This window comes from Larus michahellis, chromosome 1 (assembly GCF_964199755.1).
Source record: "Larus michahellis chromosome 1, bLarMic1.1, whole genome shotgun sequence".
NCBI classification, from domain to species: Eukaryota; Metazoa; Chordata; class Aves; order Charadriiformes; family Laridae; genus Larus; species Larus michahellis.
In genome coordinates, this window is record NC_133896.1 from 627551 (window position 1) to 645414 (window position 17864).

The 17864-nt window shown below is 61.3% G+C and overlaps 1 protein-coding gene across 7 annotated transcripts in view; it reads left to right on the forward strand.

The window, feature by feature from the left end:
- Positions 1–10467, forward strand: part of SHANK3 (SH3 and multiple ankyrin repeat domains 3) — a 378942-nt gene extending 368475 nt beyond the window's left edge. For all 7 annotated transcript variants that reach the window (XR_012585285.1, XM_074573072.1, XM_074573077.1 and 4 more), the window contains one exon: positions 9837–10467. Coding sequence is in view for 5 of the 7 variants with exons in the window: in XM_074573072.1 (XP_074429173.1) it covers positions 9837–10380 (544 nt within the window). In the remaining 2 variants the exon portion in view is untranslated. The remainder of the gene's footprint in view (positions 1–9836) is intronic.
- The last annotated feature ends 7397 nt before the right edge of the window (positions 10468–17864 follow it).

The window sequence follows — 17864 nt, forward strand, 5'->3', positions numbered from 1 at the left end:
GAGCTGGGCGTCGGAGGCGTGGGAGAGGCATCATTAATATTAAGGAAGTCTTCCAGAGCAAAAAGTGAGACTTTGGTCTGAGCATGTTTTTCAGAGAAAAAAATACCAGCAATGAAGAGCAGAAGTAGTTTGTCCGTTTTCAGTGTGGAAAAAGGTTAACAGCAGACAGACGGCTATTCTGTAGCAGGGTCCCATTTCATTTAATAGGTTTATTAATTGTATGAAACCCACTGTGATTAATGAGAATTCGTGATTTGCAGAACACATGAAGTTTTGGGGGACATTGAACTTGGAGGGGACAGCGAAGAACTAGAAGCAAACAAGCCAAGCTAAATGAGTGGCCTGCGCAATAGCAGAGGAAGTTCAGTGCTAATAAATGTGAGGAGATGGGCAGCTGAGGGCAAAAGGTAAATTCTGCAGCCAAAGAGCAGGGTCCCCATGAGTTGTGGCTGTCAGATGCTGGCAATGTTCCTGATGCCTCCGGTGCTCTCTGCGCCACAGGCAGCGAGGAGAAAAAGCTGATGCTGAGACCGGGGGGCTGGCAGGGAAGGTCGGGCATTGATGGTGCTCAGGAACACGTTGCTGTTTGCTTGTTGCACGTGCACCAGTGAAGGCTGAGGACACTGGCTGGAAGGTCTGTAGGAAGGTCCGTAGGAAGGTCTGTCAGCTCGAGCACTCCCTGCATAAAGCTCTGCCCCCGGGCAGCTCCAGCAAAAAGGTGGCCCTGGAATAACGGGCTTCTGCCCATCATTTCTCATCGAGGCTTTTGCTGCTGGCTGATCACAGGTGTTTGCAGGTGCCCCCCAGTCTGAATTCAGAGTCACAGAATGGTTGAGGTTGGCAGGAACCTCTGGAGATCGTCTAGTCCTCCCCCTGCTCAAGCTGGGCCACCTAGACCAGCATGCCCAGGACATTGTCTTGGTTTTCAGTATCTCCAAGGATGGGGACTCCACCACCTCTCTGGGCAGCCTGTGCCAGTGCTCGGTCACCCCCACAGTGAACAAGGGATTTCGTATCTTCAGGTAGAATTTGCCGTGTTTCAGTCTATGCCCGTTGCCTCTTGTCCTGTCACGGACACCACTGAGAAGAGTCTGGCTCCATCTTCTTCACTCTCCCCCATCAGGTATTTATACAGGCTGATGACGTCCCCGTGACCCTTCTCTTCTCCAGGCTGAACGGTCCCAGCCCTCTCGGTCTCTGCTGCTGTGTCAGATGCTCCAACACCTTCATCATATTTGTGACCCATCACTGGACTCTCTCCAGTAGGTTCCTGTTTCTCTTGTTCTGGGGAGCCCAGTACTGGACACAGGACTCCAGGTGTGCTCCATCAGTGCTGGGCAGAGGATGGATCACCCCCCTCGACCTGCGGGCAATGCTGTCCCTAGTGCAGCCCAGGACACTGTCAGCCCTCTTTACTGCAGAGGCATGTTGCTGGCTCATGTTCAACTTGGTGTCAATCAGCACGTCCAGGTCCTTTTCTGCAAAGCCGCGTTCCAGCTGTCAGCCCCCAGCACACACTGGTGGGTGGGGTTCTTCCCACCTTCTCAGGTGCAGGACTTGGCATTTCCCTGTGTTGAACTTCATGAGATTGCTCTTGGCCCATTCCTCCAGGCAGGCAGGGACACTCTGAGGAGCAGCACACCCGTTTGGTGTATCAGCCGCTCGCTCATTTTGTGTCATCTACACAAAACGTTTGTCCTTTCCACTTGCTGAGGACACCCTCTGCCCCATCGTCCAGGTAATGAATGAAGACATTAAGAGATACAGGCCCCGTACCAACCCTGGGGGGTTGTGTACACCGCAGGTCACTGGCCTCCAGTTGGACTTCGTGCTCCTAGAGCCTGCCAGTTCAGCCCGTTCCCAATCAGCCTCACCTTCCCCTTCTGTGCGTATTACCCCAGTTTGTCAGTGAGGATGTTCTGGGAGACGCTTTGGAAAGCCTTGCTAAAGTCAAGATAAACAAAGTCCATTGCTCACCCCGCACCCACCAGCCTGGTCATTTGGTCGTAGAAGGCTGCCGGGTTGGTGGGGCGTGATTCCCCTTTGTAAAGCCCTGCTGTCGGCTCCCGGTCACGTTCTTGTCCTCAGTGTGTTTGGAAATGGTTTCCAGGATGATTTGCTCCATTATCTTCCCACGGACTGATGAGAGGCTGGCCAGCCTGTCGTTCCCAGGGTCCTCCTCCTTGAAGACAAGAGCTGTGTGGTGTTACCGCTGTGCTGAGCACCCAGGCAGCGGCTGCGAGCCGAGGCAGGCATCAAGAGCGGGCTGCTACTTGCCAAATATTAGGCTTAGACTAAGCATGTTGGTTGCCATAACAACGCGATGGGCTGTGGAAGGAGGAGAAGAGGGATTTCCTTCTGCATGTTGAACTTCCTCCTGGTTGGTGCCCGAGGGGGCTGAGCGCCGGCACAGGCGAGGTGCATCTCCTTCTGCCTGAGTGCCGCACGGCTCGCCGTCCCCGCCACGCCGCAGGGTGTCCGGAAGGCTTTCCTGCCCGGTGCCATACGGGCTCTTTTCCCAAACACCAAGTCATCGCAATGAAAGAGGAATTGGTCAGTGACCTGCTGCATCGCTTGGATGCGCACAGGTCTATGGCACCGGATGGGTCACATCCAAGAGTGCTGAAAGAGTCGGCAGCCGTGCTCGCCAAGCCACTTTCCATGATCTACCTGAAGTCATGGCTAACTGGGGAGGTCCCAATGGACTGGAGGGGAGCAAACGTAGCGCCCATCTACAGGAAAGGCAGAAAGGAGGATGCGGGAAACTATAGGCCTGTCAGTGTGACCTCGGCAGCAGGGAAGGTCATGGAGCAGATCATCTTGAGCGCCATTACAAGGCATACAATGGACAAGCAGGGGATCAGGCCTAGTCAGCATGGGTTTATGGAAGTGACCACGTCTTGATCTCTTTTGGTGCTCTTACTGGCCGTGTCCTGAAGGGCACAGACCTGCAGTCTGATCCAAAGGAGCCATCCTTCTCAGAAGAGGGGTGCAGAGGTGCCCAACTTCTGAGTTCTCCCCAGAGTGCCTACCCTTCCACTGGAAATGTTGTCTGGGCAGAATCTGAAGATATGGGGCGTTTACCTGGGATTCCTGGGCAGGTGACATGCTAATCTGAACTGCTGCAGCACCGCTGCAGCCGAGCTGTTTCATGGACGGAGGCACAAGCTGGTTATACCGCGCTTGCGCAGTACACCGGCTGCTTTCGGAAAACATCAGCTTTATTGCTGCTGCCCAGTGCAGCTGCTGGGCCCTTTCATAAAGTCCCTGACCCCTGTGAAAGCTCTTTCGGGAAACACGAGACTGGTTGCGCGTGCCCAGCACTGCTGAGCTGGCTGCGCATCGCAAGTCCCATGTGTGCCGAGGGCACGAGAGCCGTGCCTGAGGTAACCCGTCTTTGCAGACCGTGGTCACAGAATCATAGAATTGTCTTGGTTGGAAGGGACCTTTCAGATCATCAACCCAACTCTGACAAGAACCATAAACAAAATCCGTAGGACCAAGGTGCCTGATTTGTAGGACTCCGTCCCTATGCGCTGCCCGTAGGTTCCGCATTTATTTCTGCTCGGGAGACTCCATGCAGAAGTGTAGCAGCCCTTAGAGTTACAAAACCTAATAGTTCTCTCTGATGTGCTCATTCCCATCTTCATCTGAAGAGGAACATTTCCAGTGCTCCTTCAGCATCGCCAGCCCTCCGGATGCTGCTGGAGTTCCTGCGTTGCCTTCGGGAGGGTCAGTACGTTGGGTACAATTAACCCCACTTGTTCGTAGCAGTTTTGGGTACAATTAACCCCACTTGTTCGTAGCAGTTTTGGGTACAATTAACCCCACTTGTTCATAGCAGTTTTGCAGGTGTTCCCTCGCAGCATCCCTTTGTTTTTCTACTGTGAAAGGGAGGAACTCGGAAGTGCCAGATTTCTCTTCCCTACTGAGAGTGCTGGCTGCACTGGTAGAGTCCTAAGAAAAAAAGTGAGCAGGAAATTAGATCGCCTTCAGTAAAAAGCCTTGTTCTCAGTAGTTCTTCAGAGAAGCCTCACGCGCTGCTGGGCACCCTTTTCCCTGGGGGCTTGCTTTCTGGGGATAAGCTTCTCCTCTCTTTGGATTCTTTTGCTGAGAGTCGGCAACAAATTTCTTGCCAGAATTCAGTAGTTACGGAAGAGCAGTGTGTTGGCAAATGGTCCCTGAGAGCAGCCCATCGGTCTCCCAGTAAGGCGCTGTCGGAGCGGGTGGCTGCGGTGCTGCCTCCTCTCCTGGGGCTCCGCTGGGCAGAGCTCGCAGCTCGAAGGGGACGGACTGGTCCAACTGGGACCACGCAGCCGCTTGCGCAGTTCTCCCCCTTCCCCACAGAAGGGCAGGGAGAAAAGGAGAGGAAAGGGGAGGGGAAAAAATGTGTGGGTTGAGTTAAAGACAGTTTCATAGAGCAATAACAAAAAAGGAAAAAAAAATTACTACTACTAATAATAATGGTAAAGATAAAGTACAAGATAAAGTAATCCAATCAAGTCACTCTCACACCCGACGATGCGCTGCCCAGCCCGTCCCGAGCAGCGATGGCAGACTCCGGAACATTCCACTGGCCATTCCGGCCTCCTGTCTGTGCTCCGTCCCGGCTTCTGTGGGAAGCTGAAAAAAGTCTCTGAATAGTACAAAGATCACCTGGCAACACCTAAACCAGTGTGCATTGTTGATGTTCCTGTCACAGCACATCTGAAACACGGCAGCCACTGGAAAGAGAATGAACTCTGTCCCAGTGGAAACCGGGACGGGAGAGAGGGGAGAGAAGGGCTTCCCTGGCTCCTTCGTGACCAGGCTGCCTTGGCCCTCTGCTCACAGGGGCTTCCTCGAGGTTCTGTGAAGAAGCCTATTTCCTTCCAGCTTTCGAAGTGGGCCTGTGGCCCCTCACCAGCCGCCCACCCAAAGGGAGCTCATCTGCACGGAGCCTGTCGGCCCGCGCTGGGCACAGGGAGCGCTGCTTTCCCCCGGGCACCGCGTGAGAGCCCCCAGCCCGCACCAGCGCGTGTGGGTCCTCTTTGGTGCCTATGTTACTTCCAGGGTGACACGTAGCGCCAGTGCTTCTGGTTTTCGGTTCGGGGGCTGTCCAGAGAGACCTTTCCTTTCTGTACTCCCCGCCTTTGTCCTCCCTTCTCAGGGACAGTTCTCGTGAGACAATTCTGGAAGACAAACTCCTTCCAAAATGGGAGCCGTAGAGGTGTCGTGTCACCTGGGCACGCACCATTCTAGGCAGGAAGCGCCATAGTGTCCATCGGCATTTCAGGCAAGGAGAGGGAGGACTAGTCTCCAGCCCTGGCCCTAAGGCACAGCCCGGCCGTAGTCACCGCACCGAGCTCTGCACCGGTGGAGAATGACGAGAGCAGTCTCGGGTCTCGCTCACCGCTGGGCGAAGGTTGTTCATCAGGGGAGGCGAGTCCTTCGTGCAGCTGTAAGGAAAAGCGATGGAGATGCTTTTGAAGGCCGGTATGAAAACACCTGGAAGCCAAGAGCGGCAACACAAAAGACTTGGCGAGCAGAAGGGAAGCATTTCTCTTTGGAGCGATTAGAAGTACGTTGCCTCTGTTGCTGAATCTGTCCTCGCCTGTGTTACTCCTGGAGAAATTTGGACCGAGATACAGAGTTCAAAGGAAGAATCCTCATCCATTAGTGACTCATTCAAGAAATCTGCTTTTTAATACCTTCAGTAGAATTAGTCCCAGAAGGCTTAATTAGCTGTCCTACAAATGCGTAATCCCACTTTCTTTGGTTAGAACTTCCTTTTTCATCAGGCTGGTGTTTCTTTCTGAGCCTGCTTCCCGTGAGACCTGTTCCCCCTCTTTGCTGGTTCCGCTCAGGTCCTGGTGTGTGCTGCAGGGCGCCAACCAGGCCTTGTCTGCTGCGTCTCAAAAGACCAGGTTTTCTGGCTATGCTGAAGAAGCAATCCGGGCAACCCGTCCGCTGCTGCCGACAGACTGCCACTGCCGAGCTCTGCGGGACAGGGCTTGAGAGCTGCCAGAACCTGCATTTCACCTGTTGGAGAAGACAAGCTCGAAGGCAGCCCCACAACGGTGATTAGAGCTGCCGCGTCCCAATTCAGAGGGACCCGTGGCCGCCAGCAATCCCACCAGTTCTGGGCTGCTGGTCTTCCAAGGCCCAGCTGGAGCACCACCAGAAATGGAAAGTGAAGAAAGCATTTAATTTTTCTTATCGAGCTGCCTGGTTACATTGACTTGATATTGCCCAAAGGAGAAGTGGGCAACGCCATGGTGCTCATGAAACCTGACAAAGATGAAGTCCTCAATAGCAGCATCCTAAACCGTGACAGCACTTGGCCTCAGCTTGGCTGCGGTGGCTGGTCCACATCCCCGTCGGCGTGTGTTCCTCGGGCAAAACGCGTGATATGCCAACACGAGCCTGCAAGGAAGAGGAGCAGTGATCCAGGAGCAAACGCTCTAAGCAGGTATCGTCGCTGTGCATAATGTGCAAGTCCTGGGAAGGGATGCTGTGCTGAAGGGAACCATCACATCCAGCAGCTTCAGAGCTGGCTTGCCTGGCTTCAGAGCGGGATGAAGGGCCTGTGACCGAGTAATTGGACTGATGGCCCGTAATGAAGTCAGCTTCCCGAGCTGGACAGGACATTGGAGACCGCTGGGCTGTCTGCGTGGTTGGCAGAACAGCGCTGCCGAAGGCGTGGAGAGCCAACGGTACGTTGCCAACAGAGCATTGCACTGGCCAAGCCGGTGCTCGCAGAGCAGAACAGAGCTACGGACTACGTCTGCTGGTCAGCCGTGCCCAGAAAGGTGTGCCATGGCACCACTGTCTCGTCACCGCAAGGACATGCCAACCACGGAGTCTTGGGCACACCGCTGATTTCTCTGTGGTTCCAGCAATCCCGCTCCCCGAGAGCCAGAATAGCCAACTCCCAGGCCCCGTAAGCCACCAAACCAAAAAGAAACTGTGCCGAGAGGCAGGGAGGCCTGGCAGCACAGCCTGCAGATGACGTGGGTCTCTGTGGGACCTGCGTCTCTGCTGCTGGCATGGCCCGCGCTGCCGGACAGCCCTCGGGCATCCACCGCCCCGGTGCGGCGTGCGCTGCACAGGGCTGCTGCGGGTCTTGGCACCCCCAGCTGGAGTCTCTCTTCTCCCCTCGCAGGGAGCAGTTTCCCCCTCTGTGTCACCTGGGGCGGGTTAAACAAGCCCTTGGCACATTGGCTGCCGTGTCCGCAGCCGTTCCTGTTTGCATTTACCTTTCTTGAACAAAAGTGACCAGAACTGTGCTCAGAATTCCAGGTGAGCGTGCAGCAGTGGCTCCCGTGGCGACATGAACACATCCTTAATTCTGTGAGGAACGCACACCTTGGGTCTTTCCACATTTCTTTTGCCTTTCCGTGGCCATGCTCCATTGGTGCCTCCCAGTCCCCCCGGGACGGGGGTCTCTCAGTAGACCCAGAGCTTTGTCTCCCGTCATCACTCCCAGTAGAGAGCTGAGTCTTTGCCAGCCCTCTGAGCAGGGCGCCGTATTTTGGACTGTCACTTTCCGTTCTGTCCCTCCTACCGCAGCCCTCAAGGTCGTTCTGCTCTTCCCCTTCTGTATTGACGGAGCTTCCCAAACGTGACTCATCGTCATGCTTCTTTATAACCCTCATGCTTTCTGTGTCAGGGTGGCAGGGAAATAAGAGGAAACGTGCCTAAGCCCACAGACTCTGAACGGACCTTCGTCTTCGTGTTCAGCTGATCTTCTCGCAGCCATCTCTCTAAGAAACCGTCAGTGCTCATTAACCCCCCGGAAGTGTGGGTCTTGTGCGGTGTGTGCCTTAGTGGCAGCGGGTGCAGAGCATTAACCGTAGCCCTTGGACTCCTCTTGCCAGCAGCAGGTTTCCAGAGTGTCCTGAGACGGCTCCAGGGGGGACCGAGATGGGGGGCAGAGCTTGGAGGGCGGCAGGGGGGCAGAGGGACGGGCTGCGCGCAGGGCTCCGTGCAGACGGCCCAAGGGCTGCTGCTTTGCTAGCCGACGTCGCAGCCGGGCGCCAGGGAGCTGCAGTTCTGTGGCGTGTTACCGGTTCGCGTGGAGGACAGGCGCAGTGACATTGCTGACCCAAAGGAGTGGCCACGGGCTATGTAGCCACGCAATAACCAGCCCAGCCCCAGTAAAACCATGCTCTTGGCCCAGGGCTGCGCAGCCCCGAGGCAACGGAGTCTTTTTCCCCTTCCTCCCTGCTCTGGCCCCGTCAGGGCTGCAGCTCTTCTGCTGCGGGAGCACCCAGGCCCCGGAGCTGCCGCGGGACGGGGGCCCTGCTGAGAGCCCTCCTGGGAGCTGAGACCCCCCCACAGACCAGTGACCGAAGCCCCGGGGTGGGTTCAGGGGGCTGCATTCGCATTCGCTGCCAGGACAGAGACCGTCCCTCCCAGTCAGAGCCCGTCCCCAGCCGCAGTCAGCAGTGGGGGCTTATGGAAGGAGACCCCGGAGCAGGGCAGGGACAGAGTCGGGATGGCAGCCTGCCTTCACAAGGCCCCCTGGGCTAAGGCACTCGCAGCTCATTGCGCTCCAAGGACTCATCCTCCATGACCTTGTCCTCTCAGCTTTTAGATAGAGTCACAGAATCATAGAATCGCCTGGGTTGGAAGGGACCTTTAAGCCCGTCAAGTCCAACCGTTAACCCAGCACTGCCAAGTCGCCACTGACCCACGTCCCTCAGCACGGCGTCTGCCCGGCTCTGAAATCCCTCCAGGGACGGCGACTCCACCACTGCCCTGGGCAGCCTGGTCCAAGGCCTGACAGCCCTTTCAGTGTAAACATTTTTCCTAATATCCATCCTAAACCTCCCCTGGTGCAATTTGAGGCCGTTTCCGCTTGTCCCATCACTTGTTCCTTGGGAGAAGAGACCAAGCCCCACCTGAATCCATTTCTTTCCACGTATCCAGAGGACTTGTCCATGCCAGGGTGGGCAAGGAAGGCAAGAGGCGATGGCGGAGGGAAGGCGTGCGTGCAGCCTGGCTTGTCCCCCGTCAGAGGCTCTTGTAGTGGCGAGCGGTAGAGCCGAGTGCTGCAGGAGGGGCTGGCCCCTGCCCGGCTCCACGGCCTGTGCCCACCACGACACCGGGTGCAGGCCGGGGAGCTGGACATGGCGTAGTGCGAGGGCAAGAGCCTCTGGGCTGCCTCAGCCCACGCTAACGAGCGGTCACCCTCGGGTGATGATCAGACCCTGCTGCCTCCATCCTTGGGGTGGTGGGACAGTCCTCCTGACCCCACACCGCTCTCTGGGGAGATGCCGGAAGGTTCCCTCTTGTCCCGGGAAAGGACTGGCAGCGCTGGTTTGCTCCGAGTCCATGGTGGGACCCATGAGCACGCCGACGTGGGGCCGTTAGCGAGGGGAGACGGGGTCCCCGGTGGGAGGTGGGGCCGGTGGCTTCGGTGCAGCTCTGCCGCAGCTTCATGCTGAGCAGCCAAGGCAGGGCGAGGCGCAGGGTCTTCAGCTGCAGCAAGTCTTCGCATGCGCCCAGCGGGCCGCAGGGCCACCTTCCTCCGGGTAGGGCTCGGCAGGCTTCAGAGCGCTGGCCGCCAGGGCAGGTTTGGCCGGGAACCGCAGATACAGGAGGTACTTGCTCGAACCTCTTCTGCCTCCTCTGGAGCAGCCCCGGCAGGGCGTGCAAGAACGTCTTGGCTGAGGTGCCCCGAGCCGTGTCCCCCGAGCTCTGCACACCCCCCCACCCCGTCTCTGGCTGGCCCCAGCCCTCCAGCGGCCCCCCCTGTATATTGTGTGTGTGCTGCTGTGTCTGGGGACCTCGCCTCACCCCTGCCCTCTGCTCTCTCTCCTCTCTCTCTCGCTGTACCGTTCTTTCTGCAGACTTTTCAGTAGTTTAGGAGAACTCAGCACCATTTCCCAGCGGAGCTCCGGGACCACCTACACAGTCCGACCTGGCAGTCGCTACCCCGTAACCCGACGTACCCCCAGCCCCGTGAAGCCGGCTCTGGATCGGACAGAGCCCCTCAGCACCGTCCGGCCCTACGGTCTGACCCCTCCCACCATCCTCAAATCTTCCAGCCTCTCCATCCCACACGAGCCCAAGGAGGTGCGCTTTGTGGTGAGGAGCGTGAGCGCCCGGAGCCGCTCCCCGTCCCCGTCCCCCTCTCCAGGGCCGCCCCTGCACACCCTCCACCCGCCTCGGCCCTTCATGCAGAAACCCCTCCACCTCTGGAACAAGTACGACGTCGGGGACTGGCTGGAAAGCATCAATTTGGTGGAGCACCGAGACAAGTTTGAGGACCATGAGATAGAGGGCACGCACCTGCCCGCCCTCACCAAGGAGGACTTTGTGGAGTTGGGGGTGACCCGGGTCGGGCACCGGATGAACATTGAGCGGGCGCTCAAGCAGCTGGTAGACAGCTGACCGTCCCAGGCAGCGCTGGCCTCTTCCAGAGCCACCACGGGGAGGGGGGGTGTTTCTACTAGACTAATAAAACCCACTTTGATTCTCTTTCTATTCTGAGCACTGCACTGAAGGGCGCGGAGCCGAGGGGCTCCCGCCCGCTCCCACACCGCCCCGGCGTGCCACGCACACGCAGAGCCCCCGCTCGGCCCCGCCGGCCCCGCGACGCCTTCGGGACAAGGAATGTTGCATGAAATACATCCTCGTTTCTGTTCCTCCCAGAGAGTCTGGCCTGTATATCGCTTGATGTGCTCTTCCCCGGGGGCGTCGCTGGGGGCCGGAGGGGCCGAGGCACCACGCGCTGCCGAGCCCGGGCTCCCCGTGGTGGAAGGTGGGGAGCGGGACGGGGCCGGCGGTGCGGTGAGGAGCCCGGCCTGGCTAGGGAGAGGGCTTCTGCCGTTGGCCAAGTGCTGGCCGCGTTGCCCAGGTGTGTCAGGCAGGGAGAGGCCAGTCAGAGCGCGGCAGGGAGGTGAGCGGGCCAGGCACACGCCGTGTCTCGGGCAGGTCGGGGTGGCCCATGGCGTGGAGACCCCGAGCTGCCCCGAGCCGGCGAGAGCGTGGCAGGGCAGGGGCTGCTGCAGGAGGCCGGCAGGGCCGGCGCCAGCGCTCAGCCCGCCTTGGGAAGAGCAGGCAGGAGGCACCACGGCCGCGGTGGTGGCCCCGGCCCTGTGCCGGCTGTCCCCGCCAGGGTCGGAGGCGGCTGGCCGAGCCAGGTGGTCCCAGCGGTGCTCGGAGGGAAAGGAGGGGCTCCGCGGCGCAGAGGTCTGCGAGGAAGGGCAGTGCCAGCGCGGCGGCTGGGTGGATGCCGGCGGTGAGGCCCAGACCCGCTCCCTCCCGCGCGGAGCCGCCCCAGGGAGCTGCCCTGCGAGCCGGAAGAGCGATTCCGCCGGGAGAGACTGGCCCTGGACTGTGTGCTGCTGCTTGGCCCGCTGCCCCCGCGTGCCCCGGTGAGAGAGGGACTGAAACCGCATGGATAAGAAGCATGTTTGGGGATGTCGGAGGGAGGCTGGTGGGGAATCCAGCAGAAAACGCTTTGCCAACGTTCAGTGGGGGGGTGGGGGGGAGGGAGGGAGATGTTTTATTTCCTCTTGGTTTGGGGTCTTGTTTCCAAGGGGGACACGTTGATGGATAATATATAATCTCCGTGCATTTATATAGAGAGCAGCTGATGATCTACAAGAGATGATATTGAACTACAGGATTCCCACTCCGTCCTAGTCATCCTTATTTTGCATCTTTTTAATCAGCTATATATTTGAAAAGAGAGAACAAATATCTATATATCTATATCTATAGCTATAGCCACCTGATTTTGTTATAATTTTACTAAATCTATATATCTAGACTTGTTGAGATGCTGGCGAGGCGGTGCCTGCACCCCTCCCCTGGGACGCCCATGGCTCATGGGAGTTTTTAGCGACTGACTGAATGAATGTTAAAAGTCTTTTTAAAAAAAAAAAACACAAAAAAACCCCACCCCAACAGCTCCTTTCAGACACTCTGGATTTTAAAGATTTAGAAACACAAAACAAAACTTGGGTTTTTGGGACACACCGAGTCTTCCACCCGCGCCGGGCAGAGACGCACGGAGATGGCGCTTCCACCACCCCGCAGAACCCGGCACCTCTGGCAGGCGCGGGCCCCGCGGCACCGTGTCCCCGGGGAGCCACTGCCGCCACCACGCCCAGCCCTCACACCGCGCCGCCACCGGCACGGCCCAGCGTCGGCACCGCCGCCGGCCCACCAGGGCCCCACCGGGGCTGCTCCTCCGCAGTGGCCAGCGGCCGCGGGAGGAGGCCGGCGTGCGGGTCCCGCGGCCGGGCTGGCTCCCGCCATGCCGCTGGGGACCCCGGGGGCTGGCGGTGCCGTGACAGTGCGGTCACGGGGGCACCAGGACAGCAGGGCTCGGCGGTGGCCGCTCCATCGCCCAATGGCTTTGGGGGAGCCGGCGTGACCCAGGCCAGCCCCGGCGCTGGTGGAGGTGGCGTCCCCGTCCCCCAGCGTGGTGCCTGGTGCCCTGCGCGCCCCCTCCTCGCCCAGCCCCGGCCCCTCAGGGGTGGCCAGGTCTCGGGAGGGGACGGCTTGGTGACCGGTGTTCCCAAAAAGCTGAGTCCCCCACGAAGGCATTAACTCTTCTGGTGCTAGAGGGAAGGACAAGGAGGTTCCTTCTGACCCTCACACATCTCCGAACCTTTACAACCTTCAGCCAGGGAAAAGGCCCAGGCCCGGGCCGGGGGGCGGCAGCCCCTCCTGCGCACCAGGCCCTCCCCGGGACGGACCCTGCCCTGCGCCGGCGCACCAGGCCCTCCCCGGGACGGACCCTGAGGGGCCATGCCGCGCTGCCGCCCCTCTCCCTGAGCTCCCGCTGGGCACCTGCCCCAGCGCCTCCATCCTGCGCTCCCCGGGAGCCGCCGGTCCCCGAGGGTCCGCAGCCTCTCCCCCTCCCCAGGCGCCATCCCGCTGCTCCCAGCAGGGTCGGGCGCCCGGGGACGGCGCGAGGGGTTGGAGCCAGACCGGCGAGCAAACAAACCGCCCAGGGTACCCCGGGCCTCGCACCCCCAAACCGGGTGAGCCGAGAGGCGTCCGAATCGCGATAGCAGCCATTGCGTCTGCCCGAGCCCACCGCCTGCTCGCCCGGGTGTGCCATCGCACCCCGGCAGGCGACCCCGGCCCCTCTGTGCCAACGCTGCCCCTGCCCGGCGGGGCCTGCAGCGGGGACCCCGCGGACCAGGTCCTGCCCCTTCCACCCCCCTGTCCCGTGGCCACAGCCCGGCCAATCACCCCTCCGCTGCCACGCACCCCACCGCCTCCATTTGCCCCGCCGGGCCCCCGCCATGCGTCCCCGCCACGTTCCCGGCACCTTCACCCTCCCTGTGCACCCCCACCAACCTCCTGTGCATCTCCTGCCATCACCCCCCCTGTGCATCTCCTGCCATCACCCCCCATGCACCCCCGCCATCACCCCCCATGCACCCCCCCGCCATCACCCCCCATGCACCCCCCGCCATCACCCCTCCACCCCCCTGGCCCTGCACGCCTCGCCCGCGGCCAGCAGCATGTGCAGCAGCATGTGCGGCCGCACGCACTCCATCACCCCGCGCCCTGGCTCGGCACCCCCCACACCCCCCCCTCCACTGCCCACCCTCCGGCTCCTTCGCCCTCCCTGGCACTACTCGGCACCCTCCAGTTGCAAGGGCTTGTGGCACGGTCCTGCACGGGTGGGGATGGTCCCACTCCAGAGACGTCCTGTGCCACCGGCGCGGTTGTGCTGCACCTGCCAGCACTGCCGCTGCCACCGCTGATCTCGCATCCCCCAGCCCCACACTCGCTCCCACCTCGGCCCCCCAGAGCCCCCAGCTCCGTCCATCCCTCACCTCTTCCCTCCGCCGCCTCCCACACACTTTGCAGCTCACAGACACCGGCCATGAGCCAAACTTGCCGCTTGTCCCCTGCCACCGTGGCTCGGCTCTGCGAGCTGACGCTGCTTCCCCAGCTCCCTGCCTGGCAAAGCAGCACCGGCGCGTGCCGGGACATGGGTGAGCACGCAGTTCCTCTGCATCCCCCCACACACCGGGCCTGCCGCCGCGCAGCCCCCGAGGAGCCCCCACTGCACACACGTGCCTGGGCACGTCCCCGGGTCGGTGTCGCAGGCTCTTTCCCAAACCGTAGAAATCAGGATTTCCTAGGAGTTCGTTTGGCTGCTTGTTCCTCGCGCTGCTTTTAGGAGGCTGCTCTGGAAATGCTGGTGTGCAGCCCGTGCCGTGACACGGGGACCTGTGCCCGCTGGCTGGCTTTGGCCGAATGCTTGCAGAGCCCCCGGCTGTCCCCACGCGGGCTCCATCCCCTGGGACCCCCGGGAACCGCTCCCGCTGCAGGGACACGGGTGGCAGCGCACGCTGGGGGTCCGCACGCTACGGCTTGGCCAAACCTCTGCACCGCTGATGGCTTGTCGCTGGCTGCATGGCCCCTCGCCCTGCTTGGTGCTGCCAGCGCCCTGCAGCCCCTCCGCATGCCCCCTGCCTGCCCCTGCCCGCCCCTGCCCACCCCTGCCTGCCCCTGCCTGCCCCTGCCTGCCTGGCCAGCTCGTCCCACCGCCGTCCCCCTCACCTCTTCCCCAGCTGCGCTTCATTCCCATCGCGCTGCTGGCTCCTTCCCCGCTTCACCCGCAGGTAACGGAGACCCCGGCAGCCCTCGGAGACCCCGGTGGCCCTCGTGCCCCAGTGCGAGCCCCTCGGGGCGGGCGGCGGGCGCTGCTGGTGGAAGCGTGACGTGTGTTGGCCTGAGTGCAGGCTGCCCGGTGGGTACCCGCCGGGCAAACCCCGGGTCTCTGCCCCTTCGGCAGCTGTTTTGGGGCGACTGAGAGAGACCCGCCTGCACCCGCCTCTTGCCGCAAGAGGCCAGAAGTCTGCAGAGCGCAACTTTTTTTCTGCAGAAAGTTCGGTCTGGGACCAGGAAAGCTGGACGCCTTCTTGCCATTTCTGAGGAGCCCTCCTCCGGTTCTCCCCGCCGCCCCCATCCTCTGGCGAGGGCTGGAAATGGTGGATGCACCGCCCTGCCCCGGCAGCGCCGGCGGACACGCCGCCCTCGCCGTGCATCCCAGCTTCCACCACGAAGCAGCTGCAGCCGTACCTGTGTTGGCGAACACTGGGTGATCCCCCCGCGGGACACCACGGCTCGTCCCAGTCAGGCCTAACACGAAAGAAGGCGACTCCCCACCACGCTGCCGCGCCATCGCCCCCCGGCCCCGGGGCTGCCTGGGTCTGCCGCAAACCTGCTCCCCTGCCCCAGCAGCGATGCCTTCATCCTCCTCATCGCCCCCCCCGTCCCCCCAGCGCCCGCCAGGCGGTGCAGAGCCGGGTGAGCGTGGGCTCGGGGCTTTGGGGACGGCACCGTCCCCAGGCAGCTCTGGGGCCACCGGCCGAACCTGCTTTGCCGCAGTGGTTCTGTGCTGGGTGCCGAGGCCCCTCCGCTGACCCACTTGTCCCCCCCCAGCCCCAGACAACCCACTCCCATCCTGTCCCTGTCTGCGCCCCCCGAGCCCCCAGTCCCGGGGCGGCCACGTCCCGCACACCCCCAGCGCCCGCAGGGACACGTCACTCGCCCCAGCGATGCGGTGCCCGGCGGTGCCTTCGCCAGGGACCCCGGGCTGGCCGAGGTCTTGTCCCGTGGCCATTCCCACCCCCCCGGCAGAACCGTACCCCCCCCGCTAACGCAGCTGCTGCTACTTTACTTTTATTTTCTCAGCTGAAGCAAAGAGGATTTTCCCCAGGTGTAGATAGCGCTTTCCTGACTCTGTATCTATTCTGGCTGCATCGGCATCTCCGCTCCAAAAACATCTCCAGACCCAGTGAGACATTTCGTTTTGAAAAGCCATCCAGGAGAAGGCAGAGCGGTAGCGGGCGAGGATCCGACCCCCCGGGCCTGCGGCGCGGCCGGCAGCGAGACCCGCACCCCTCGGCCGCGCCGTCCCGGTGGCGCCGGGGCTGGCCGCACGCGGCGGTTACTGTGATTCTCATGGCTTCTCAATGACTTGGGTTTTCTTCTGTAAAAAGGGAGACACTTTTTCTTTTTTTTTTTTTTTTTTTTTGCTTTGAAGGGTTTTTTTTTAAAAAAAAAAAAAAAGTTGTTGGTATTTTTCCTCTGTCCAGACTAACGTCATCAACCCCTGTTCTCCATCAGCTCCTGTCTGTAATTCTGACTGTAAAAGAAGAGAAACCAAAACCCGCAGCGCTTCGTCGCTGGTGGTGAAGCGCTTCGCCGGCCACCACCGCCTCCACGCAGGGCGGCAAAGCGCGGCGCGGTTTTCTTTCTGTCCGCCCGTGGGCAGCCCTCACTGCCGCATGCATGTGTCACCCGCGGGGACCCCCCCCGCGCCCCCGGGCGCGCGCTCACACCCTCTGCATGTGCATATTCCGGCTCCCGCCCTCGCACGCACGCGTGCGGCCACGCGCACACGGCCCCGACATCCACACTCTTGTTTCTTACCCAGACGGACTCACCTGTGGGTTTTTGTTCTGTTTTTAATTTTACAGGGTCGGTTTGACTTCACCCTTATTTTGTATGGATTTTTCGGAGGAGATTTCTCCTTCTCCAGAGTCATGGAGGTGTGGCCATTCGCCTCCCGCCCTTGACGTTGTGATACACATACCCCACAGAGATCTATGTTTCTTATATTATATTATTATTATTATTAATTATTATTATTATTATGTAATAAATTTATAAGAAAGCTCTGCTTTGTTCCGTGGTGTCTCTCCGCTCCAGCAGCTCCCAGGCCGGGGCTGCCATCCGGAACACCCCTCTCCATGGCGGATGCACCAGCACCCCAGCCGTGGCCAGCTGTGGCCAGCTGTGGGCAACCTGCCTCCCTGCTCGCCGCGGGCTCGTGTGCTCCCCGAGCCAGTGGCAGGGACAGCACGGGGGGAGCGGGGCTGGGCAGGGGCGATGTCCCACTGCACTGGGGGGGCCGGGGCGGCTTGCTGCTCCCCAGGGCTACTGGTCTGTGCCGGGTGGCACAGGACAGACCTGCACCCACCACCCCCATGCACCCCAAAGGTCCCCAGCAGGGTGGCAGGTTCCCGGGGCTGGTGCCCCATGGCGGGGAGCCAAGGGGGGGTTCATGGGGCCGCTGTGCCGAGCTCGGCTTTGCGGGGGAAGTGGGGGGGGTACACAGTGCTGCCTGCACCCCCATCCCCCCAGCCCTGAAGCCACCTGCACGACCAGCGCCCCCTCCCGTGCGGGCCCCCCCACTCCCCCCCACTGCCCCACATCTGGGGCTCACCCCTGGGACCGGGGCCAAGCGGGAACCCCCGAGGGACAGACGCTCAGGGCAGGGTCCGGCCGCAGGGCAGGGAACCTCCCGCCGCGAAGCCGGCAAGTGACGCCATGACACCAGCCACGGTGATTTGCAGGGTGCCATGACAGCGGCTACAGCCCCATGGGCTCCTGCAAGTCCCACCCCACTCACGGGGTGGTCCCACCACCCACCCCGAGGCCCCTGCCCCGGCAGTAAGTGCCCGTGTCCCTCCCCAGCACCAAGCCCCACCGTGTCCTGCCCCGGGTGCCCGGCAGCGCCGTGGCCAGGGCCCCGCTCCCGGGACGGGTGGGCTGCGGAGGGGCTGGGAGCACTCGCCATCCCCGAGACCCCTGAGCTCTGCTGCTGCGGTGATGCCAGAGCAGGGCCTGCGGCACCTCGTGCTGAGCATCGCGTGACCGTGGGGACACTTGTTCCCGCCTCCTCCCCTGCAGCGGCACCAGAGCCATCGATGGTGCCGTCTCCGCTGCCCCGTGTCCAGCTGCCTCTCCCCGGGCCGGGGCACGGTGCCACTGTCCCCAACCGGAGCGGGGCCATTGCAGCAGCTCCCAGGTCCCGGCCACATGTCCCCAGTGTCCCCAGGTGCTGGGGGCCAAGAGCTGGCTGGGGAGAAACGCGCTCAAGGCCTCAT